At 35.1% G+C, this 21,869-nt stretch overlaps 1 protein-coding gene across 4 annotated transcripts in view; it reads left to right on the top strand.

The window, feature by feature from the left end:
* LOC149845749 (SWR1-complex protein 4-like) overlaps positions 1 to 21,869 on the top strand; it is an 82,974-nt gene that overhangs the window by 42,230 nt on the left and 18,875 nt on the right. For all 4 annotated transcript variants that reach the window (XM_089995971.1, XM_089995972.1, XM_089995969.1 and 1 more), the window contains exons 7-11: positions 3,684 to 3,751; positions 3,850 to 3,942; positions 4,081 to 4,128; positions 4,411 to 4,578; positions 21,016 to 21,126. In XM_089995971.1, coding sequence (XP_089852097.1) covers positions 3,684 to 3,751; positions 3,850 to 3,942; positions 4,081 to 4,128; positions 4,411 to 4,578; positions 21,016 to 21,126 — 488 coding nt within the window. The remainder of the gene's footprint in view (positions 1 to 3,683; positions 3,752 to 3,849; positions 3,943 to 4,080; positions 4,129 to 4,410; positions 4,579 to 21,015; positions 21,127 to 21,869) is intronic.

Genomic DNA, 21,869 nt, shown 5'->3' with positions numbered 1-21,869 from the left:
GTGTGTCCTTGGCCTTTAATGGCATTATATTTATGTTCTTGATCTAGTAGCTTATACACTTGATTTGTGGGTTTTGGAGGACTAATGAGGTAGTTGCTTGTAATGGATGAATTATTGTTGAAATTTGTGAAATTTCATTCATATTTTGTCTTTTAAAGATACATGTGAATCATATCATTAATATGCATATTTTAAAATCAAATTGATTTTTTGGTCACCTTTTATATTTGATATGCAAAATGAGTTTTTGTAATTGCAATCATTTGAGTGAGATGTTCCTAAATGTGTAAGGTTCTCTACTCAAATAACTCTCATTATTTTGCCTCTTAAGTGGACTTAAAATCTTTTGAACTCTTGTGTTTTATACACTCTTTTGAGCATTTCCCTCTTGAAATCGCTTTCAAAGGACTTGCTAAAATCAATAACACTTGTCTTTCTATCTTATCGACTCATATAATATTACTTGACTAAAGTATGATTGGAGCATGATCATTAATGACTCTTTTAGGTGTTGATTCATTTCATGATATTATATGCATATGCTCATTATGACCTTTTGGCCCTCATTCAATAAATTATGTGCAACTTATGCCTCTTCGTAGGCTTCTTGTGGTGTCCCTTGTGGACCATTATGTTATTCCTCGTTATGAGGTTATGTTTGTCCAATGTTGGACTTTATGAATGCATTATGCATTCTTGTAATTTGTTTCCGCTCCCTCTTCAACATGGTATATGATTATGAAAAATTGGTTTTCTAAAATCACTTTGCATACATAAGTAATTATCTTGTTCCATCAAATCCTGTAATGAATTATGCATATAATATCTTTTTGCACCATTACTTTTGGATGAATTATATGATATGATTTTTTTGTTAATTCATCTTATTTGGAATATTTCACTTGATTAAAGTGCAAAGATATCTTTTACTTGGACCTCTTCTTGATTTGTTCCACAAGATCTTGAAGATGAGAGGAAAATAAGTACCTTGGGTAGATCATGAAAGATGTTCATCGTTAAAGACTTTGGAGGAAGACATTTGCAAATTTCAATGGCATTCGAACTAAAGGCTCTTGAAGCCTTGAGAGTCTTCCTCTTGCATTCAATTTTTTCGTTCCCCCACGCAAAGTTTGAGGGAGGGTGTTAAAATGTATCATTCAATCTTTGTAATCTTATATATATTTTTTATATATAAAGGATGATACATATACATATATGGTATATATGCATATGTATCTTCCTAATTATATATATATAAAATATATATTTCTCTATTATTAGGCATAGGGGTAGTTTAGTCATTTCCCCTTTTTACGCATATTCCATTTGGAATGTGTTTGTAATTTTCTTTTTCTTTTTCTTTTTTCTTTTTTCATTTTTGTGGTTTGCGCCACCTAGGGAGGCTCCCCAAAGAGTCGTTGGGGAGCCCCCAACGGTCACAAATGTGACCGTTGGGGGCTCCCAACGACTCCTTTGGGAGCCCCCTATGTGGCTCCTCTCTTGTGTTATAAATAGGGGTCTCCCCCTTGTAATTCATTCACTCCTTTGGAGGTGCCTTTGCTCCATGTAATGGGTGTTACACCATTCCTCTTTTCAATAATATCAACTTATGCCTTATAGGCATTTTTGCCCCTTTGTAGGTTTATGTGTTAGCACATTATGTGCTTGTGTTTTCCCCTTTAGTGGGTATATTCGCACTTCATGTGCATGTGTATTGGTTCATTATTGAACCTAATATATTCAAAGCCGTTTCCTTACAGATAAAAGGTTATGCGGTCACATCTGCAAGATGATGAGAAAATGGATGTTGCATCTTCATTTAGGAAATTGGGTTCTGAGAACTTGTTGTCATTGTTCAAGCCTGAGCCTTCTTACTCTGATTTGTTGTCTGGTTTCTGGACTCCTGCTTAAGACACCCATGGCTTTGATGTTTCATTTGCTGACCAATCTCGTGAGGAAAGTAATCCTCTAGTGTGGCAGTTTCAAGAGCAAGGAGGCAAGTTTCAGGCACAGGGAGGTTCCTGGCCTATAATGCCTTCCAATTCATTGATGAGAGAGTCAAGCACAGGATTGCCAACAAGTGCTAATGAACTGCCGTATCAGAAATCTGGGACTTTTATATGCAGTAGGTCGAGTAGGTATCCCGTGATGTGTAATTCCACAATCGAACAACAACCGGGTAACTGGCTATTACCTCCAACACCATCTCATATGAATATAGTGGGAGAACAGAGATAGAGATATTCCGTGGGAGATACGTGAGATGGAGAGAGGAGAGTACGTACCTGAATGGATTCATCACCGGTAGGTGGAGGTCGCCGGACGTCGGTGAAGGTCGCTGGATTCTGGATTCTACCGATTGGTTGCCAGAGAGAGGAGAGAAGGGAGAAGGAGACTCGGATTCAGCTGCAGCGTGAAAAAAAACCCTAAAACCCTTTCGAGTTTTGTTTTTCACTGGTTTTCAAAATATCTTTTTTTACCCTTATTAAAAAAATTGTTCTTTTATTTTTTTTTGGAAAAAAACTTTAAAAAAAGGCTAAACCTGTAAATCGCCCCATTCGTACCCCTTTAATGGGGTGCGCATACCCCTTTAATGGGGTACTTGTACCCCATTAAAGGGGTGCACTCTTTTTGATATAAGCATGCGCTTCCCCGTGCATTTTGAAAGCACCACGTTTCGCGCTTTTAAAGCGCGTATAGGGGAAACACGCTTCCCATATTGTATAGGCACTTCCGGTAACTCAGTTTAGAACTCAAAATTTGTCCCTAAGTATACTATTGAGCATTGTTTTACATCTTTGTAGTAATTAGATTTAGTAATCCGTGCTCTAGGAGGTCGATGGAGGGTGAAGGTTTTGAAAGATGCCTTTCAAAGGATATTGCATTAAAATATTGTACACCAATTGACTTGGAGATGCGTTTGAAAGGAATAGTGAAGTGTAACTTTTGTGGTTTTATAATGCATGGAGGATTGTATATATATTTAAATGTCATGTTATGGGATATAGAAACTCTACTGGGAAATTATGTAGACATCGCATTCCTACTAATATTCATGTTGAACTTCTTACTAGTCTTATAGAAGATGATAAAAGAAAGACACGAGTACATGTAACATTTGCGGGAGAGAAATTGCCATAGGTGGTCCCTGATTCAGAAGATGAAAATAACCCATCATCATCTCAAGCCACTGAACGGTGCAATAAATGAAAAAACCCATTGAGTTGAAGTTTAACACTGAAGATGACTTTTATTATATGTTTCTAAATTCTAGCTTTATGCCTTTCCCCTTAGCATGACATTCTGAAACTAAAAAATGTAACTTTAACTTTTGCAATGAGTTATGAAAACTTTTTGGCTTTTAAATATATTATTGTTTTATCTTAACAAATTGTATTTGTAGTGATTAGATGCATGGCTGCTGCACAACCAAATGCATGGTTGTTTAATGTTTAAGAACATATCTATGTTTAGTTAATCTTATTACATAAATAAATTATGTTCTTGTATTATATGATTTTTTTTGTTTTTAGATTTTTTATGATACAATACGATACTTATCTTACTTTGGGCCCGACCGATATGGGTTACGATACGATACTTACAACCTTGATATTTACATGCCATTTGACTCCTCATTTCTCTGACTTTAATTTTTGTGTCTTCTTATTGAATGTTGGCAGTGTCTCGGGCCCTTGTCATTGCTAAAGCTCCAACCTCTGGTGATGTATCTGGGCATCCTCTTGTTAAGGTAGTGTGATATTCTTTTAAACTTTTAAATGTGATACCTTTTTGTACCTGGTGATTCAACAACTGTTGCTCCATTTTTTACTTTTTTGTTCCTTGTAGGATCCCTATAATGCTAACCAGGAAGTTGAGCGCAAGCGTGCATTATCTACAGTTCTAACTCAATCGAAGCAACAGGATCGAAAGAATGCTGAGGTATCACCTTATCTTGAGATATCTAAAAGAAATATATCAAATTGTCATTCTTTATGATGTAATTACTGTATTCATGTTCTGAATTGTACTGTTTATCCACAAAGACTGAGATGTAAAATAAGTCTTTTCATATGGTAGGTGTTGGCTGAAGCAAGGCGGATATCAGAGTCACGGACCAATGGCAAGGTGTGATTCAATCACTACATGGTTTCTGCCCATTCGTGTGTTTTTATGAATTACAAAGTTTGGCACCTTAATCTCTGTCTCTATATTTTGTTGCTTTTTTTAATAAAACTGTTCTTTCATTCTAAGTATATGATATTGATTTTCTGCTTGGGTATGAACGTATGATACAAAATTTCCTCCTCTGCAAAAGAATCTTTTAAAGTGAGTTAAAGTTTTGGAGGATCTGATTTAAACTTCAATACATGATTGCTGCAATTACTTTTTACTTGATTATTTGCACAGGGTGTAGAAGAGTCAGGTGTGCCTGCCAACTCCTCAACCATTGGTCTAGATGGATCTGTTGAAAAGGTTGCCATAACAGTTGATTCTATATCACCTAGTTCCAATCTTCAGCCGATTATTACAACTGCAGCAGATTCTAATGCCTCCATTCCTGCTTCACTTCGGATGGTAGACCAGATTTTTGGTTTCACATTTTTTGCCTAACTTCACTGATAATTATTTTCATTTTCACAGTTAATTTGGTTTCACATTCATAGTTACTTGGTCATGTCCATTATCCACATGATAATTGTTGCTTGAATCAAATACTACCCTTTCCATTTTTTCTTTTTAGTTTAACATGCACGAGAAGATTTCATAAAAAGCTGGTCTTGGCCAAAGCTTTATTTCTATTTAGTTTGGTTGTCTGTGTCAAATTAAGTCCATCGTGGACTTGATGCTGTGAGGCTCTTGGGACTCCTAAATATCAGGTCCTTACAAGTGTTAAAGTTTTCTTCTTTCAAATTGAACTAAATCTACTTTTGGCTTCCCACCTCCTCCCTTTTCATAGGGTGTTTGACTTTGATCACCTCAGAACTCAGGTTAACCTTTGCTTTTTTTGGCCTAGAGCCACACAATGGCTAAGCAAACACAGAATCTTAAATAGAGTGCCACATCTGAGGTTTTTAACTCTGATCTTGCACCGATTTTAATTAATTTGAAATCTGAGCTATTTTAATGCCCCCTCACCCAAGGCAGTCTTTAATTAGCTGAACTGTGGTCGCAAAATCGTATTGGACCACAATAAATGACATGGTCAGTCTATGAGTAGGAAGCTATTTGCTGACTTTGAGTGACATTAATTTGTTCAGTTTTAATTGCTTGTTCCAGTCAGCAGCAACTATGCTAATGTATGGGAAAGATTGGCTCTATGAATAGGGTTGATAGTTCAGTTTTATGATGACTTTTCTGGAATTTGAATATCATTATTGTTCTGGCCTTTTGTTAATGTTGCTGCTGGTCTTTCTGCTGTACTTTTCAATTGCAATTTTTAACATAAAATGAAAAATTGGCAGCTGCAGGAGATATAGAACATGCAGTTCTTGGTGCATCAGTTTCTATTATCAAAATGGCTAAGATTTAGGCCTTAGAAGAAAAATAGTGTCAGAATGCATGCAACTTTAAATTTCTAGGTTCAGGAAATTGACAATGAAAAGGTTGGATTTTAGTTAATAGACAGAATGAAGCACAGTCTCTCACTTCCTCTAAATTCTCCAGCAATGATATCTTCAGCACAACCTCACAATTCCATTTGATGCTCTAGTTCATTATACTGTTGTTTCTCAGAACTTATATATTAATATAGAGTTTAGATGGAGAATTTGCTGCTTTTCTATTTGGTCATTTTTTGTCTTTAAGCTAATTATTCAACAAGAACTTCATGAGATTGGCATCTGCAGCTATCGTTAAAATCATTATCATCATCATCAAGCCTTATCCCTGTTAAGATATTATACAAGATATATATTTGTGTATATATATATATATGATGTTATCATATATATGTATGTATATAATATATAATGTACATTTACATTATATATATACTTATTTTTGAAATTATTTGATATTATAATAGGAATTACCCTCTAGGCTATGTCACATGGGTGTGGGTGCGGGGATGCGGCACTTTCAAAAAACCCGGGTGCGGGGGTGCGGCAAAAATATAAAAAATTATATATATATATATATATATATATATATATATATATAAAGTCCAAAAGTTGGACATAAATGATCCTGGGTGCGTTGACTGCACCCAAGGTCAGGTTGACCGCATGGGTGCAGGTGCGACACCTAGTTGGAGAATCCCTGTGACATATAGGGCAAAAAAGTTTTTCTTGGCAGTTTTTTTTTAAGTTCGAAAAATTGGACCAAAATGACCCTCGGTGCGTTGACCGCACCCAGGGTTGGGTTGACCACACTTGCACCCGCGTCGCGTCAACACGGGTGCGGCACCTTGCTAGCCGAATGCCTGTGACATTGCCTCTAGGGTATTTTGGTCATTTTGACCTTGTAATAAGATCTGCCCATTAGGGGAAGATATTTATTTTTCTGTATTTTTATTTCTTATTGGACGGGGAAATCTAGCCGTTGGGAGCTCCCCAACAGCTAGAAGGAAGCCTCTCACTTCCTTCCTTTGTGTATAAATATGGGGATCTCTCTCCCTTGTAACCCATGCATTTCACATGCATTTTATTGATAATAATATTTATATTTTTAAGATGTTGTTTGGCTCTTAGTGGCCCTTTGTGCTTGAACACATTTTTGGTTGTGTAAGTGATCTTGTTGTCTCCTGTGAGTGAACCCTATTGGGTTGTGATTTATGAGATTTCTCTCATTTCATTACATGGTATCAAAGACTTGGTGATTCGACTCTTGAAGGCTTTCTTTGCTCGTGGGAATGTGAGCTCGTAGAACGTGAAACTAGTGAAGTTCTTTGGAGCATCATTCTACATCTCTCTCCTCATCTTTCTCTCTTGTCGCCTCACCATGGAAGATTATCGAGAGACTGGTGTTTCCATTCCCTTGAAACTAAATGACTCCAACTATGTGATGTGGGCATCAATTATGAGTCATTTAAACCTAAGTATAGAGCATGTCTTATGACCATTCACTAATACGGATAATCATTCTCGTATAAAGATGCTAAAATCCATCAAGAATGGATTAGAGCCATGAACGATGAATTAGAAGTCTCAGAGAAAGCAAAAACTTGAGAAATTCAAACATTACCCAAAGGAAAGAAAATCATAGGGTGTAAGTTGGTATACAAAGTTAAAACCAAAAGTGATGGAATATTAGAGAGATATAAAGCTAGACTTGTAGCTAAAAGATATAGTCAAGAGTACAAAATAAAATATGATGAGACATTTTTCTTGTTAGAACCCTTTTCACTATAGCATTAATTAGAAAATTGCCTATTTTCCAAATGAATGTTAAAAAAGCCTTTTAAATGATCATCTTAATGAAGAAGTTTATATGGAACCTTCCCCAGGTTTAGAATTGGTAGATGGAAAAGTCCTTCGCTTGCGGAATGCCTTATATGACCTAAAACAAGCTCTTAAGGCTTATTATGACAAATTCAGTTGTGATGATTCGATTAGAATTTAAGTATTATTATACTGACATTGCATTTTTGTTAAGTCTTCTGATGCAGGTATAATTATCTTATTGCTTTACGTGGATGATATGATTATCACAAGAAATAATAAATAGGGAGTTAGTTATATCAAAGATGTTCTAAAAACTAATTTTAATATTATATATCTTGATTTTTTACGTTGTTTTCTTGGTATTGAAGTTGCATATTCACCTCATGGTTATTTTTTGTGTCCGACTAAGTATGCAACCGAGATAATAGAATGATCTGGGCTTTTCGATGAAAAAAGTTGATGCTCCAGATGTGATAAATGCTAAGATTAAGAAATATGATTGAGAACCTTTGAGTGACCCAACTCCTTACAGGCAGATGATTGGAGCCCTAACTTATCTCTCTATTAGTCGACCTGATATTTCTCATGCCATTCACTCTGTTAACCAATTTCAGCATGCTCCTATAACAATACATATGAGTGTCATGAGGATTATTAGATATATTAAAAATACTATTAACTGTGGCTTATTTGATTGGGGTGGAGATGTGAATGATAGACGAGTATCCACCGTTTTTTGTGTCTTTGCAAGTGATTCTCTAATCTCGTGGAAATGCAAAAAACAACATAAGGTCTCTTTCACATAAGCAAAGTATCGTGCTATGATAACTACTACATCCAAACTAGTATGGTTGATATGACTATTAGAAGATTTGGGAGTTCACATCACAGAACCCTCAGGATTGTGTTGTGACAATAAGACTGCAGTATACATAGTATGTGTTGTGACAATAAGACTGCAGTATACATAGTAGGCAACCATACATTCCATGAAAGAACAAAACACATTGAAATTGATTGCCATTATGTTTATGAAGATTTTTTAAAAATGATCATTACGTTGCCATATGTACCATCTGAGTATCAACTGGTGGACTTCTTCACCAAAGCGCTTCTGTAACCTAAACTTCACTTCCTTATTGGCAAACTCTTAGTTGTTGTACCGTGAGTTTAAGGGGGTGTTAGGATATTGTACTTGATATATATTTGTATATATATGGTGTTATCATATATATCTATGTATGTATATAATATATATATATATATATATATATATATATATATATATAATATACAATGTACATATACATTATATACTTATTTTTGAATTATTTGTTAATGTAATAGGAAATACCCTCTAGGGGTATTTTGGCCATTTTGACCTTGTAATATGATTTGTCCATTAGGGGCAGATATTTATGTTTTTGTATTTTTATTTCTTATTGGAATTAGGATTCAAGTCAAGGGTATTTTTCTCCCCGACTTAGAGCCGTTGGGGACTCCCAACGGCTAAAAGGGAGCCTCTCACTCCCTTCCTTTGTGTATAAATATGAGAATCTCTCCCTTTTGTAACCCATGCATTTCATGTGCATTTTATTGATAATAATATTTATATTTTTAAGATTGTTGTTTGCCCCCTTGGCCCTTTGTGCTTGAACCCATTTGGATTGTGTGAGTGATCCTCTTGTCTCCGTGAGTGAACCCTATTAGGTTGTGATTTATGAGATTGCTCTCATTTTATTACAATCCCAACTACATGAGGTCGCCTTCATGAGCCATGTTTCTTCATTCATGTCTATCTAGAGCTAAAACTTCAGTCACTTTACCATCTTTCATGTCACCTCTAACTGCCTCCTTCAAAGTCTTCATTGATCTTCTTTTCTCAACTACTACTTGTACCATGTCAACCTTTGTCACATGCATTGTGAGAGGTCTTCGTGTGACATGTTCATACCATTTTAAACAACTTTCACTTGTTTTATCCATTGTTAGTCCTTTTTTGTAACCTCTGCAACATGCACTTTGTGTTGTCATTTTTTAGTTGCCTAACATTCAGTTCCATATAATAGTGTTGGTCTTATAATAGTCTTGTAGAAATGCCCATTTAATCATAGAGATACTCTTTTATCACATAACATGCCACCAACTTGTCTCTACCAGAGTTGCCTGCCGAGGAAGCAAAAGCGGAAAGCGAGGCACTTCTAAAATTTTAGAAAGCAAAAAGTCATTACCACTTGGAAGCAAACTGGGAATTGTCTCGAAAGCCGGAAGAGAAGCGAAATGGAAGAAACAAAGGAATCAAACTGGAAGGGAACCAAGATTCGAAAGAGAAACAAAGAGAGAAGCGAATAGGAACCGAAAGGGAAGCAAAAATGTAATTATATATTTTTTAATTTATCAAATTATAAGCATGAGTAGATAACATTAAAGCTGATCTATTAATCTAAAATTTGAATCATATATGCAAGTGCAACCATTTAACAAATGCATCCTGTTGCAAACATTTAATAAATAATACATCAAGAAAAAATCATAATTCATATTCTTGTTGCAACCATTTAACAAATGCATCCTGTTGCAAGTATTTAATAAATAATATATCAAGAAAAATTATAATTCAAGATAAAAAAATGATAATTGCTATCAACATCCAATTCTAAAATAATAGGAGAACATTAAATCAGCCTAGAGAACAATCATTCTACACTATACACACAATACACATTGTCAAATTTGTTGGATTTTATCTCAAAATGCAAAAAAATAACAGAAAGAAAAGAAAAGGATCCGTACAACTAAGTATTTTTTACGATCTAATATGATGACCTAATCAAAGCACAAGCAGAACTGAGCAAGAAAGAGTGCATCAGTACCTAGCGTGAACTATACCAACCATTTTAGCCAAATTAAACAAAAAAAGCAGAAGTATGCTGAGAGTGAGTGAGCAAGAGATAATGCGTGAGAGAGAGAGAGAGAGAGAGAGAGAGAGAGAGAGAGAGAGAGAGAGAGAGAGGAGTATTGAAGACACCCATGGAGGTCACCGGAGAGGAGGGAGCGAGCGAGAGAGGGTAGGGTTTGGGAATTGAAAACCCCCAAAACAACTCGGTTTTGTTTTTGATATTTCATAAGAACCAAAAATTACCATACCCTTTTAAAAAACAGTCTTATTTTTTGGTCAAAAAAAATTATCGAAGGCTAAAACTATTGAAGCCCCCCAAAGAAGGAAACTCACTTCATGATATTGGGAAGCAGACTTCCCCATTAACAGGAAGTGTGCTTCCCATTTAAAATGGTCGTTTCCTCGCACATTTTGCAAGTGCCAAATTTCAGGAAAGCACACTTCTTTGAGTCATATAGTGTTTCTAGTAATCCTGTTTCTACTTGGATACAAGACATTATTCCATCCATTACTAAAGCAAAAAGGTATGGGCTTAAAGTAGACCCTTGATGTAACCCAACCCTAATTGGAAACAACCTTGTCTCGCTACATGTAGTTCTAATTAGTCGCAATTTCCCCTTCATACATATCTTGAATTATTTTAATATATCTATAAAGGATCTGTTTCTTCCTTATCACTGACCAAATTAAATTCCTTAACCATATGCAAATTTCTACCCTTCTCTCTAAATCTTTCTATAAGTTGTCTTATTAAGAAAATAGCTTCTATCGTTGACCTACATGGCATAGAAACAAATTGATTATCTGATACACTTGATTTTCTTCTTAAATGTTGCTCTATTATCCTGTCCCAGAGTTTCATGGTGTGGCTTATCGGTTTAATACCCCTATAGTTAGAAGTAGAACAATTTTGAATATCACCTTTATCTTATATATAGAAATCAACATACACTTTCTCCACTCTTCTTACATTTTCCTGTAGACAAAATATTATTAAACAATTTAGGTAACCATGTTATTCCAATATTGCCCATTGACCTCCAAAATTCAATAGGTATATCTGGCCCAAATGCTTTGTTCTTCTTCATCTTCTTTATAGCTATTTTCACTTCCTCATCAATTCTATCCGCTATTCCCTGGTTAAAATCTCTGTCTTGCTCTACCTCATTATTCCATTCTTCATTTAACAGATGATAGAAATATTTTTCCTATCTTTAATTTGATCATCTTTAACTAGAACTTGTCCATCATCATCCTTAATATACTTCACTTGGCTTAAATCTCTCATTTTTCTCTCTTGACTTTTAGCTAGCTTATATATATATATCCCTTTCACCCTCTTTTGTATCCAACTTAGTATACATGTTGTCGTAAGCATCATACTTCGCCTTACGACTTTATTTGCTTCTTTCTTTGCCAACTTATAATTTTCCTAATCCATCATGCTTCTTGTCTTTTGCCATTCTTTAAAAGATATTCTTTTCCATGATTGATTTTTGAACTTCTTCGTTCCACCACCAAGTTTCTTTATGAATATGGCATCTGCCCTTAGTCTCACCAAGTACTTTCTTGGCAACCGACTTGAACCTACCTATTATTCAGCATTCACCATCCAATTCCACTCTTCTTGTCCAAGTAATAGTTCTTTCACTTTTTCTACATTATCACCTTTGATATCCTACCACCTAATTCTTAGATTCCTCTTGATATCTCTTCTAATTATCTTGCTCTTTATATATAAATTCAAAACTAATGGTCTATGTTGAGTAGTAATACATTTTTCCAGAAATTACTTTGCAATTTCTACACATTTTTAGTGCTCTTCGTCTTAAAAGAAAATAATCAATCTGTGTCGAGTGTGTTCTACTCTTAAAAGTTATCTAAGTGCTCAACGTTATTTTGAAAAAATGTGTTTGCTATTGCATGATCAAAAGCAACTGCAAAATCTAGAATCTTTTCACCTTCTTCATTCTTATACCAAAATCCATATCCTCCATGAATTCTCTCAAATCTATTCTTTGTTTTTCCTATATGTCCATTCAAATCTCCACCTATAAATATGCTTTCATTCTTTAGTATATGTTGAATTATTTTCTATCAAGTCCCAAGAATCTTGTTTAACACTTTCACTTAAACTTGATTTAGGTGCGTTGGCACTAACAATATTAAAGATCGTTCTATCTAAAATAATCTTAAGCCTAATGATCCAATTGCGTATCCGTTCTACCTCAACAACTTTGTCTCGTAGAACACCATCAACCAAAACCCCTGCTCCATTTATGGAATTGTTCTTTCCTATATACCATTAGCTTAAATCCATCTCCCTGGTCTAGCTTTTTCTCCTTCTATTTTTTCTTTTGTAAACACAATATTTATATTCCTTCTCTTCAAGCTACACTAATTCAACACTCTTTCTTGTTAGTGTTCCTATATTCCATGATGTCATTCTAATCCTTCAACTAACTTCTTTTCGCCTACACCTATGTCTATTTTCTACTACTATTGGTTGCGTCTGTCATGAACCAATGCTATTTTTTAGAGAGCCACTTATGGGCTAAAAACACACTTGAGAAATGACCATTTATGGGTCTAACACAAAGAAAATCAATAAAGAAGCCACTTAAGGGCTGAGAACACACATGAAATAATATATTTTATTAGTGAGTAACCCATAAGAGAACAAGATACAAGAAGAAGGGGGACTGACCCCTTTATATACAGGAAATGGCTCATAGAGAGCTGTTGGGTAGCTGAGAACACACATGAAATAATATATTTACCCAACAGCTAGAAATCTATCTGTTGGGTAGGGTCCAACGACTCCTAGATTTATTTCCATAACGCCTTTGAGAACTGGGAATAATTACAAACATAAAAAGAATAAAATAGAAAAATAAAAAAATATAAATACACTTATTTTTTATTGTACATGTGAAAAGACAAAAATCCCCTTGAATACAAATATACAGGGATGTACAGAAATACATATGTAAACATATATAAATATATATATATATATATATGTGTGTGTGTGTGTGTGTGTGTGTGTGTGTGTGTGTGTTAACACTCCCCCTCAAACTTACGGTGGGATCATCGAAAGTTTGTCTAACAAGAAATGAAACCTTGAGGAAGGCAAAGCTTTTGTGAAGAAGTCTTTAAGCTGAAATTTTGAAGTCACATATGGCAGTGAAAAGGTCTTCTTCAAAAATTCTTCTCTAACATAATGACAACCCATCTCAATATGTTTAGTGCGCTCATGAAAGGTATGATTCCCAGTAATGTAAATGACACTCTTATTGTCACAACATAGTCATATTGGCTCTGTCAAGATCATTCCTATATCTTTGAGAGGACGCCTCAACCATACAATTTCAGTCCTAGTAGTTGCATTGGCTTGATACTCGACTTCTGTATATGATAGAGATACCTTTTGTTGCTTTTTACACTTTCATGAAACAAAAAAATCTCCTACAAAAATACAGAAACTAGTAGTATGCAATTAGATCAAGGGGAAAAAATAAAAATAATCCTTTAGAAGTAGATTGTTTTAAATATCTGACAATACGCATCACAACACTCATATGCACAAAGGTAGGAGAGTGTTGAAATTGATTGGTTGTGTGAACTGCATGAGATATGTCTGGTCTAGTAAGTCAAATATGTCAATGCCATAATCATCTACCAATATGGAGTGGGATCGTCTAGTGGTGCACCATCATCTATCTTCATCTTTGAGTTTATCACTTAAGGTGTATCTACTCATTTGTCGCTAGTGATTCCAGACCTATCAATAATTTCATTTGCAAATTTGGATTGAGATAAGTATCCTCTAGAAGAATATGCAACCTCAATGTCTAAGAAAAATATGAGAAAACCAAGGTCAGTCATTTCTAAATTTTGTTTAAGAATAAATTTAACTTGATCTACTCTCTGTTTATCTCTAATTATGATTATATCATCAACATAAAGTAATAAAATAACAATACCTGCAACAAAATTCTTAACAAACAAAGCAGCGTCAGTGTTACATGAAGTATAATAGCGTTTAAGCATAACATAAATAAAATGATCATGAGGCTTGCTTAAGACCATATAAAACTTTTATGAGACGACAAACTTTTTTCTTAGGTACATTATATCCATGGAATGGATTCATACATGGTTGCCAGTTGAGGAAGCGGGAGCGGGAAGCGATACGGGAAGCGGGAGCGGGAAGCGAGGCACTTTCAAAATTTTAGGAAGCGGGGAAGCGTGGGACCACTTAGGAGCGATTCGGGAAGTGTCTCGGAAGCGTCTCGGAAGCGAGGGGGAAGCGAAAAAAATAAAAATAAAAAATACAAAAATTGAAAAAAACAGGGGAAGCGTGATGGGAAGCGCGCTTCCCATTAAAGGGAAGCGCGTCCCCCATTAAAGGGAAACACGTCCCCCATTAAAGGGAAGTGCGCTTCCCAAAAAAGGGGGACGCTTCTCCCCCGCTTCGGAAGCGCGACGTTTCGCGCTTCCGAAGCGCGCTTCCCCTTTTAGCTAGGCGCTTCCGGTAACCCTGGATTCATATGTACTTCTTCTTTCATATCACCATTTAAGAAAGCATTTTTAACGTCCATCTGTTAAATTGACCACTTCCTAACAACAACTACAACTATGAGAATTCGAACAATGGTCATCCTAGATATATGAGCAAAAGTTTCATCATAATCGATTCCATATTCTTGAGCGTATCCTTTAGCTGCCAATCTAGCTTTATACCTTTCTAGAGATCCATCACTTTTAGTTTTAGCTTTAAAAACCCACCTACAACCTATTGTTTTCTTATTGATTGGTATATTGATAATTTCCAGGTTTGATATTTTTCTAAGGCTCTAATTTCCTCATTCATATCATCTTGCCATTCAGGATAGTCCTTTGCTTGATTATATGTAGAGGGTTCAAAATATGAGATTTTTTTGCTAAACAAGCTCTATAGTGAGGCTCAAATGACTCATATGGACCTATCTAGAGCTCTATGTGGTCTCTGAGTGCCTAATGGTTGAGGTTTCTTATTCTTCTATGTTTGAATATTTTTCTAACGCACTTAGTGATTCATTATCCTTTTTTGTTTTATATTAAATGACATTTGGATGATCCTGGGATTCATTATAATGAATATTAGATTGAGGTTTATTGCAAGTTATCCCTTTAATGTCTTCATTTTGTGTCATTGTTTTCAGAACAAATTTCTAAAAAGTTACTCATTCTCATCTTTTAAAGTGATAGTATCAAAACCATTTTCTTGTTCTAAAAATGTGACATTTCTAGAAATATATAGTTTATTATTTTTAAGATCATAACACCTAAATCCCTTCTGACTTTTTTCATAACCCAAGAACACACATGGAATGGCATTAGGAGATAGTTTATCATTTTTATGGGTGAGCACAAAACATCTACACCCAAAGATCCTTAGTCTAAGATAATCAATTGGGACTTTATAAATCTTCTCATATGGTGAAAGGTTTTGAATTTTTGAAGAAGGCAATCTATTTATAAGATATACAACATTAAGAGCTGCTTCAACCCAAAAATATTTTGGAACTCCCTTAGATATAAATAAAGTTCTAGTGGTTTCTATTATGTGGCGGTGTTTTCTTTCGACTAAACCATTTTGTTGTGGTGTATTAGCACATGACCTTTGATAAAGTATTCCATTTTCTTTTAGATATTTTTGAAAATCATTAGACAGAGATTCATTCTTTGAGTCAGAACGAAAGATAAATATATTGGTTTTTAAAAGATTTGTTACTAACTTATAAAATTTTTAGAAATTCTCAAATACTTTATATTTATGTTTGAGAAAGTATATGCATGTAAAATGAGAGTAGTCGTCTACAAAGATGACATAATAAGTATATCCTCCCTTGGAGGCAATAGGGGTAGGACCCAAACATTAGAGTGAACCAATTAAAGTGGTTTAAAAGCAGAAAAATATCTCTCGATATGAAATTAATTTCATTTTTGCAAGAATACAATCAATACGTGAAATTTGTTTATTACAAAAGGTCCTCTGGTGAGGAACATTAGATAATTTGTACATACTAGGATGATCTTGCCTTTGGTGCCACCATACTTTATCCAATTTTTGAACATTAAGACAAAAAGTTTTGATGGAAATTTTCTACTGATCCCTGTAATACATGTCTCCTTCTCTATCCCCTTCTCTAATCTACTTCTCGAACTGAAGATCTTGTATTAAGCATTGATTAGAAGTGAAGGAGACTCTACATCCATGATCAATTATTTGAGAAACAGAAAACAAATTTAAATTTAGTTTTGGAACAATCCTTATTTTTGAAATACTAAAACTGGGAGATTTTTCAAAGTTTTCAATTCTATCAATTTCAAGAGGTTCCATTGACAGTAAATACATTTCTTTTACTAGTGGTGTTACTACAACTAGAAAGTATAGATCCATCATAAGTCATATGAAACGAAGCACTTGAATCTAAGAGCCATACCTGGAGGGGAAGAAGTAGCGACGACAACATTGGTCACTGATTGTCCTTTGAGAAGAGGTTGCAATGCCTCCACGAGCTGAGAAAGAAACATGCTTGAAGATTCTTGATCAACTTGCGAATGTCCAACTGAAGCAACCTTTCTTTCATCTCTGATCTTAAATTTTGGACAATATGGTTTAATATGTCCCGATTCCCCACAATTATGACAAACAATAATACTCCATTTCTTTCCATCCCCTTTTCCTTCGTACATACGATTCTTTCCATAGTTGTTATTGTAAGAAGATGAGTTCTTGGATCATCACCAATCAAAACTTCAAATAGTTCCAACCAAAATGCCAAGAAAGATCATTCACAAGAACCACAAAGGTTCATACAAAATACCCAAAAAAGGGTATACAATAATAAGAAAGAAAAATATATTATTGAATGGGAAATACCCTTAAAAAAACATACATTGAAAGGGGGCAAAGCCCCATATTTATACACATAATGGGAGGCTTAGAGGAGGGTGTCGTTGGGCTCCTAACGGCTCTAAATAGAGCCCTTGGGAGTCCAACGACTCTTTGCCTTTTTGACTTTAGTCAAAAAGTTGACTAGTCAAAAGGCTAAAAAGTAAAAAATAAAAAAGATAAAAGTCCTATTCTAACTAAGCTATTCTAACTAAACTAAAGAAAAGGTAATTCCTAGTTAGCCTAGGTTATTACATATTATTTAAAAATTATTATTGTTATAAAATTGTGGTGGTTTGTATGTATAATTGTGAGCTTTCGGTTTTGGAATGGTCAATACATTGTCTTTAGCATCCCTTGATTCATTTTGAGACCTTAATCTAGTCTCTCCCATGTATACTTGAGCTAACACCTCTTGGATACGAGGAAGCTCATCTTGTCTACTATGAATGATGTTAATCCTCATTTGCTCAAACTTGGATCTCAATCCCCTCATAAATAGAAAAAAAAATGCTCATTATTTATTTGTTTCTTTCTAAGTCGAGCATCATTGGGAGTTTTGCAAATGGGCTCATTTCTTTAAAGAGCCAAAGTATTCTCTAACACTCTTTTCACCTTGTTTACATGTGTATTTTATCTTAAAGCTCCCATCTCAAGGCAATATCACATTGAATATATGTTTGTTTGATAAAGAGCCATGCTTCATTGGCTGTCTCAAATTCCAAGATAGACTCACACGAATCTTCATTCATACTTTCCATGAATAGGAAAAGTACCTTGCCTTGAGCAATTTCCTATTCTTTCAAGGCTTTCTTATAACTCACAAAAGCCTTTTCTATTTCATCTCCTTTAAGCACTTCTTCCTTAATGGTTTCATCTTTCTCTTTTATGGATTTTGTGAGAGTAGGTTGAGGTTCAATTGCAGATCCATCAACGTACTCCCACAAAGCTTTTCCAACAAGAATCTTTTTAATCCCGGTAGCTTATAGATTATAGTTCGTTCCATCAAATTTAATTGGAACTACCATCACAAAAAAATATAAGACAAGAGGGTAGAGTAGAGAAAATAAATAAGTACTTGAAACAATTTTCAGCTCTTTTTGAAGAACCAACGCTTTTATGCATTCACGAGATGGTCAATCTTCAAGAGGATTGGTTGGCATGCTTCCCAAGGCAATGCCCGATCTTTGCAACACTTAAATATGCTTGAAGAATAATCGAATATCACCAAAAAGTCGATCAATCTCTGATACCATGTCACTAACCAATGTGATTCTTTAGAGAGCCACTTATGGGCTAAAAACACACTTGAGAAATGACCATTTATGGGTGTAACACAAAAAAAATCAATAAAGAAGCCACTTAAGAGCTGAGAACACACATAAAATAATATATTTTATTAGAGTAACCCACAAGAGAACAAGATACAAGGAAAAGGGGGACTGACCCCTTTATATACAAGAAATGGCTCATAGAGAGCCATTAGGACCTACCCAACAACTAGAAATGTAGCCGTTGGGTAGGGTCCAACGACTCCTAGATTTATTCCCATAATGCCCTTGAGGCTGAGAATAATTACAAACATAAAAAGAATAAAATAAAAAAAGAGAAAAAAGAAAAATACACTTATTTTTTATTGTATAAGTGAAAAGACAAAAATCCCCCTGAATACAAATGCACAGAGATGTACAAAAATACAGATGTAAACACACACACACACACACATATATGTGTGTGTGTGTGTGTGTGTGTGTGTGTGTGTGTACATTAACAACATCTTCGTCTGTCCGTATGAGGTATCAACCTATCCCCTTGCTTGTCATTACAACTTGGTTTTGTTGTAACCCGTCGCTTGTGGTGAATGCCCTACACCCTTTCCAACTTTTCACTACGACCGGGCTTCGTCGTAACACGTCGCTTGTGGTGAACACACTGCAACCTTGCTCACTTCTCACTACAACAAGGTCTTGATGTAGCGCATTGCCTATTAGTAATATTCCATATATGGTGATAATCCAAGTATATCAGAGCTCGTTTAAGTAGTTTATTTAACATAAAGGCTTCCTCATGGCAGTGAGTATGCCAGTTGCAAAGGACAACTGCTTTTTGAGGTAATCTTGACTCCAGTCTGGATGGACTTTGCTCCACCACTCATCTGGAAAACACCTCTTGATAGTTTAATGCACTGAACTGGTGGTAAATCTATTTGTTGGCACTTGCAGGTCAATCTACCTGCTATGTTTTACGATGTTTTTCCAAGGTTGGATGTTCTGGTATCATTTTTTAAGTATGGAAATCTTTGTTGAGGCATGAAATATCTGGACCCAGATTCCTATATCCAGATCCATTCCTGTTTATGATTAGGCATTGTATATTATTCTGTTTTAATATTTTTGTGGTTTCTTGTTTGCCCCTGATTATATTGTTTGTGTGTACATTAATGATTGGGGTATTTCTGTAATCTATCTTGTAATGAAAAGAAGCATAAATACAAAAGAATATCACACAGCTTTCTTCATTGGGGATATGCTCTTTTTCAGCCATAAGGCTGCTGTGTCTTCCATTCCTCTTGCTCAAGTATTTTGGTGCTCCCTTTAAGCCCAAGTCTGCTGAATCTTCTATTCCTCTTGCTCTCAAGTATTTTGGTGCCAATCTTTCAATCTTTACAAATCTTGGGGCTGTGGGGGGAGGGGAGGGGAGGGGGGTTGAGGTTAGCAAAAATATCATAGCCTAAATTGTGTCATTTTAGCTTTGTCTGGGGGAGATCTCTAAAATAAGTAAGATTACTCAAGTAATTGTCTTTGATTAGCTGCAGCGTCATATCCTAAATATTATAAATACAGAAGCAGGGGTAATGGGTGCCAAAATTTTGACTCCCTAGCACAAGCTAGGTTGCCTTTTTATTATGCATTGAGTAGATGACACCATTGCGGTTTTCCCTTATACAGCCTCTCATTTCTTTCCAGTTATATAAACCGCCATGCTGATAGAAGCCACCTTTTCCACACATATTTCTGTTTAGTACTTCTGATGATCTTTTTTGTTGGCTTTCTAAATCTTATTTGTGTCTACCAATAATTTCTCATTTGTGACACAACTGAGGTAATCCATCTGTGTTTATGTCATTAATGAATATTGATGTTTCTGTCTTGAACCAGCTGCATCTGTGTCCTTTTAGAGGGTGTAATTGCATACTGTTGCTCAACTGGATCTATAGTCTTAGTCTCAGCTATTCTACGTGTATTTCTCTGCATGATTGAAGCAAGAATGCCACAAACAATTATTATCTGAAATTGGTGGAATCTGATCAGAGTTTCCAATTAGATGATACCCTTATTGCCAATAAATAGCTCCTAAATTCTCTTTTTGCTGTACTCAGTCTAATATGGGACCAGAGCCAAATATTCTGTCAAATTAATTGACTCAGGTAACTGATGGTTTTGCTTCAGGCATAATAAGAAATCAGGTTCAGTACTTGTAAATAAGCAATGCAGGTGATGTTATTTTAGAAGGAAACATGTACTTTATAGGACTTTGGAGGTAAACAATTTCCATAAATCTGGGGATGGACATCATGGTTAAGTGGTTGATCACTTGATTTTAGGATTCTTAACATTTGATTAGGTACATGACCACATCGTTCTACAATTTTTGTTTTGAGCATCTTAATCATTCTATTTTAATGTTTATGTTGTAGATTATTTATCTTGTAATGTCTGTCTCTACCTTTGTTCCATACAATTTTCAGTATAGAAGTCACTGGTTCTAACTTTTTAAAAAATTGTCAGCTTCGTGTATATCTTCGAAGTTATGCACTTGAGCAAATGGTGCAAGCTGCAAGTTCATCTGCTGGATTGCGAACTCTCAAGAGGGTGGAACAGACTCTTCAAGATTTAGGGGTGTGTTTTATGTAATTAAAACCATCTTTTAGGTTGTTTGCTTTGTTTGGATTTGGCATTTTTATGAGGTGTCACACATAACTATTGGTATGCTGCCTACTATTCCATATGCAAATATTATTCTTGAGAATGTAAAGATATTCAGGTGGGGCTTTTATTTTTCTCCACATAAATATTGGTATGCCGCCTATTATTCCATATGCAAATATTATTCTTGAGAATGTAAAGATATTCAGGTGGGGCTTTTATTTTTCTCTCTTTTTCTTCTTTTAGACATTTTGGAATGTGGTATTGGAAAACAAATCACATGCCACTCACAATATGTTCAAGTTTCCAGAGATTATGTGATCTTGGCACCTTTTTATCATTGTGTGATTGCTGTCATACTTTCCATGATACTGTAATGTTACTTAATAGGAGTACTGCTTCGTGTTAATAATGTGACACTGGACAGAATGCATGCAATACTTGGTGCATGTATAATATTTTAAGTTTAGTCTATAACATAAAAGGGAAACCAATAATTGACTTTGGCAACAAGTGATAGATTCGTATCATGTGTTGGCCACTAGAAGACTATTTGCACAAATATCATGAATTGTTTAAACTATTGCAGCGCTGATCTTGGTTTATCCTCATACATCACGCTTTCTACGGAAAGAAAAAAAAAGAAATGAATAATTTTGGTTATCAAAATTTTTATGCACATGATTTTTTTTTTGTGTGTGCTTGATTGCTTTGGC

The sequence above is a fragment of the Nuphar pumila genome, chromosome 2 (genome assembly GCF_984573655.1).
Source record: "Nuphar pumila chromosome 2, dmNupPumi1.hap1.1, whole genome shotgun sequence".
NCBI classification, from domain to species: Eukaryota; Viridiplantae; Streptophyta; class Magnoliopsida; order Nymphaeales; family Nymphaeaceae; genus Nuphar; species Nuphar pumila.
The sequence above is the reverse complement of the archived record's forward strand: the minus strand, read 5'-3'. Positions and strand labels throughout refer to the sequence as shown.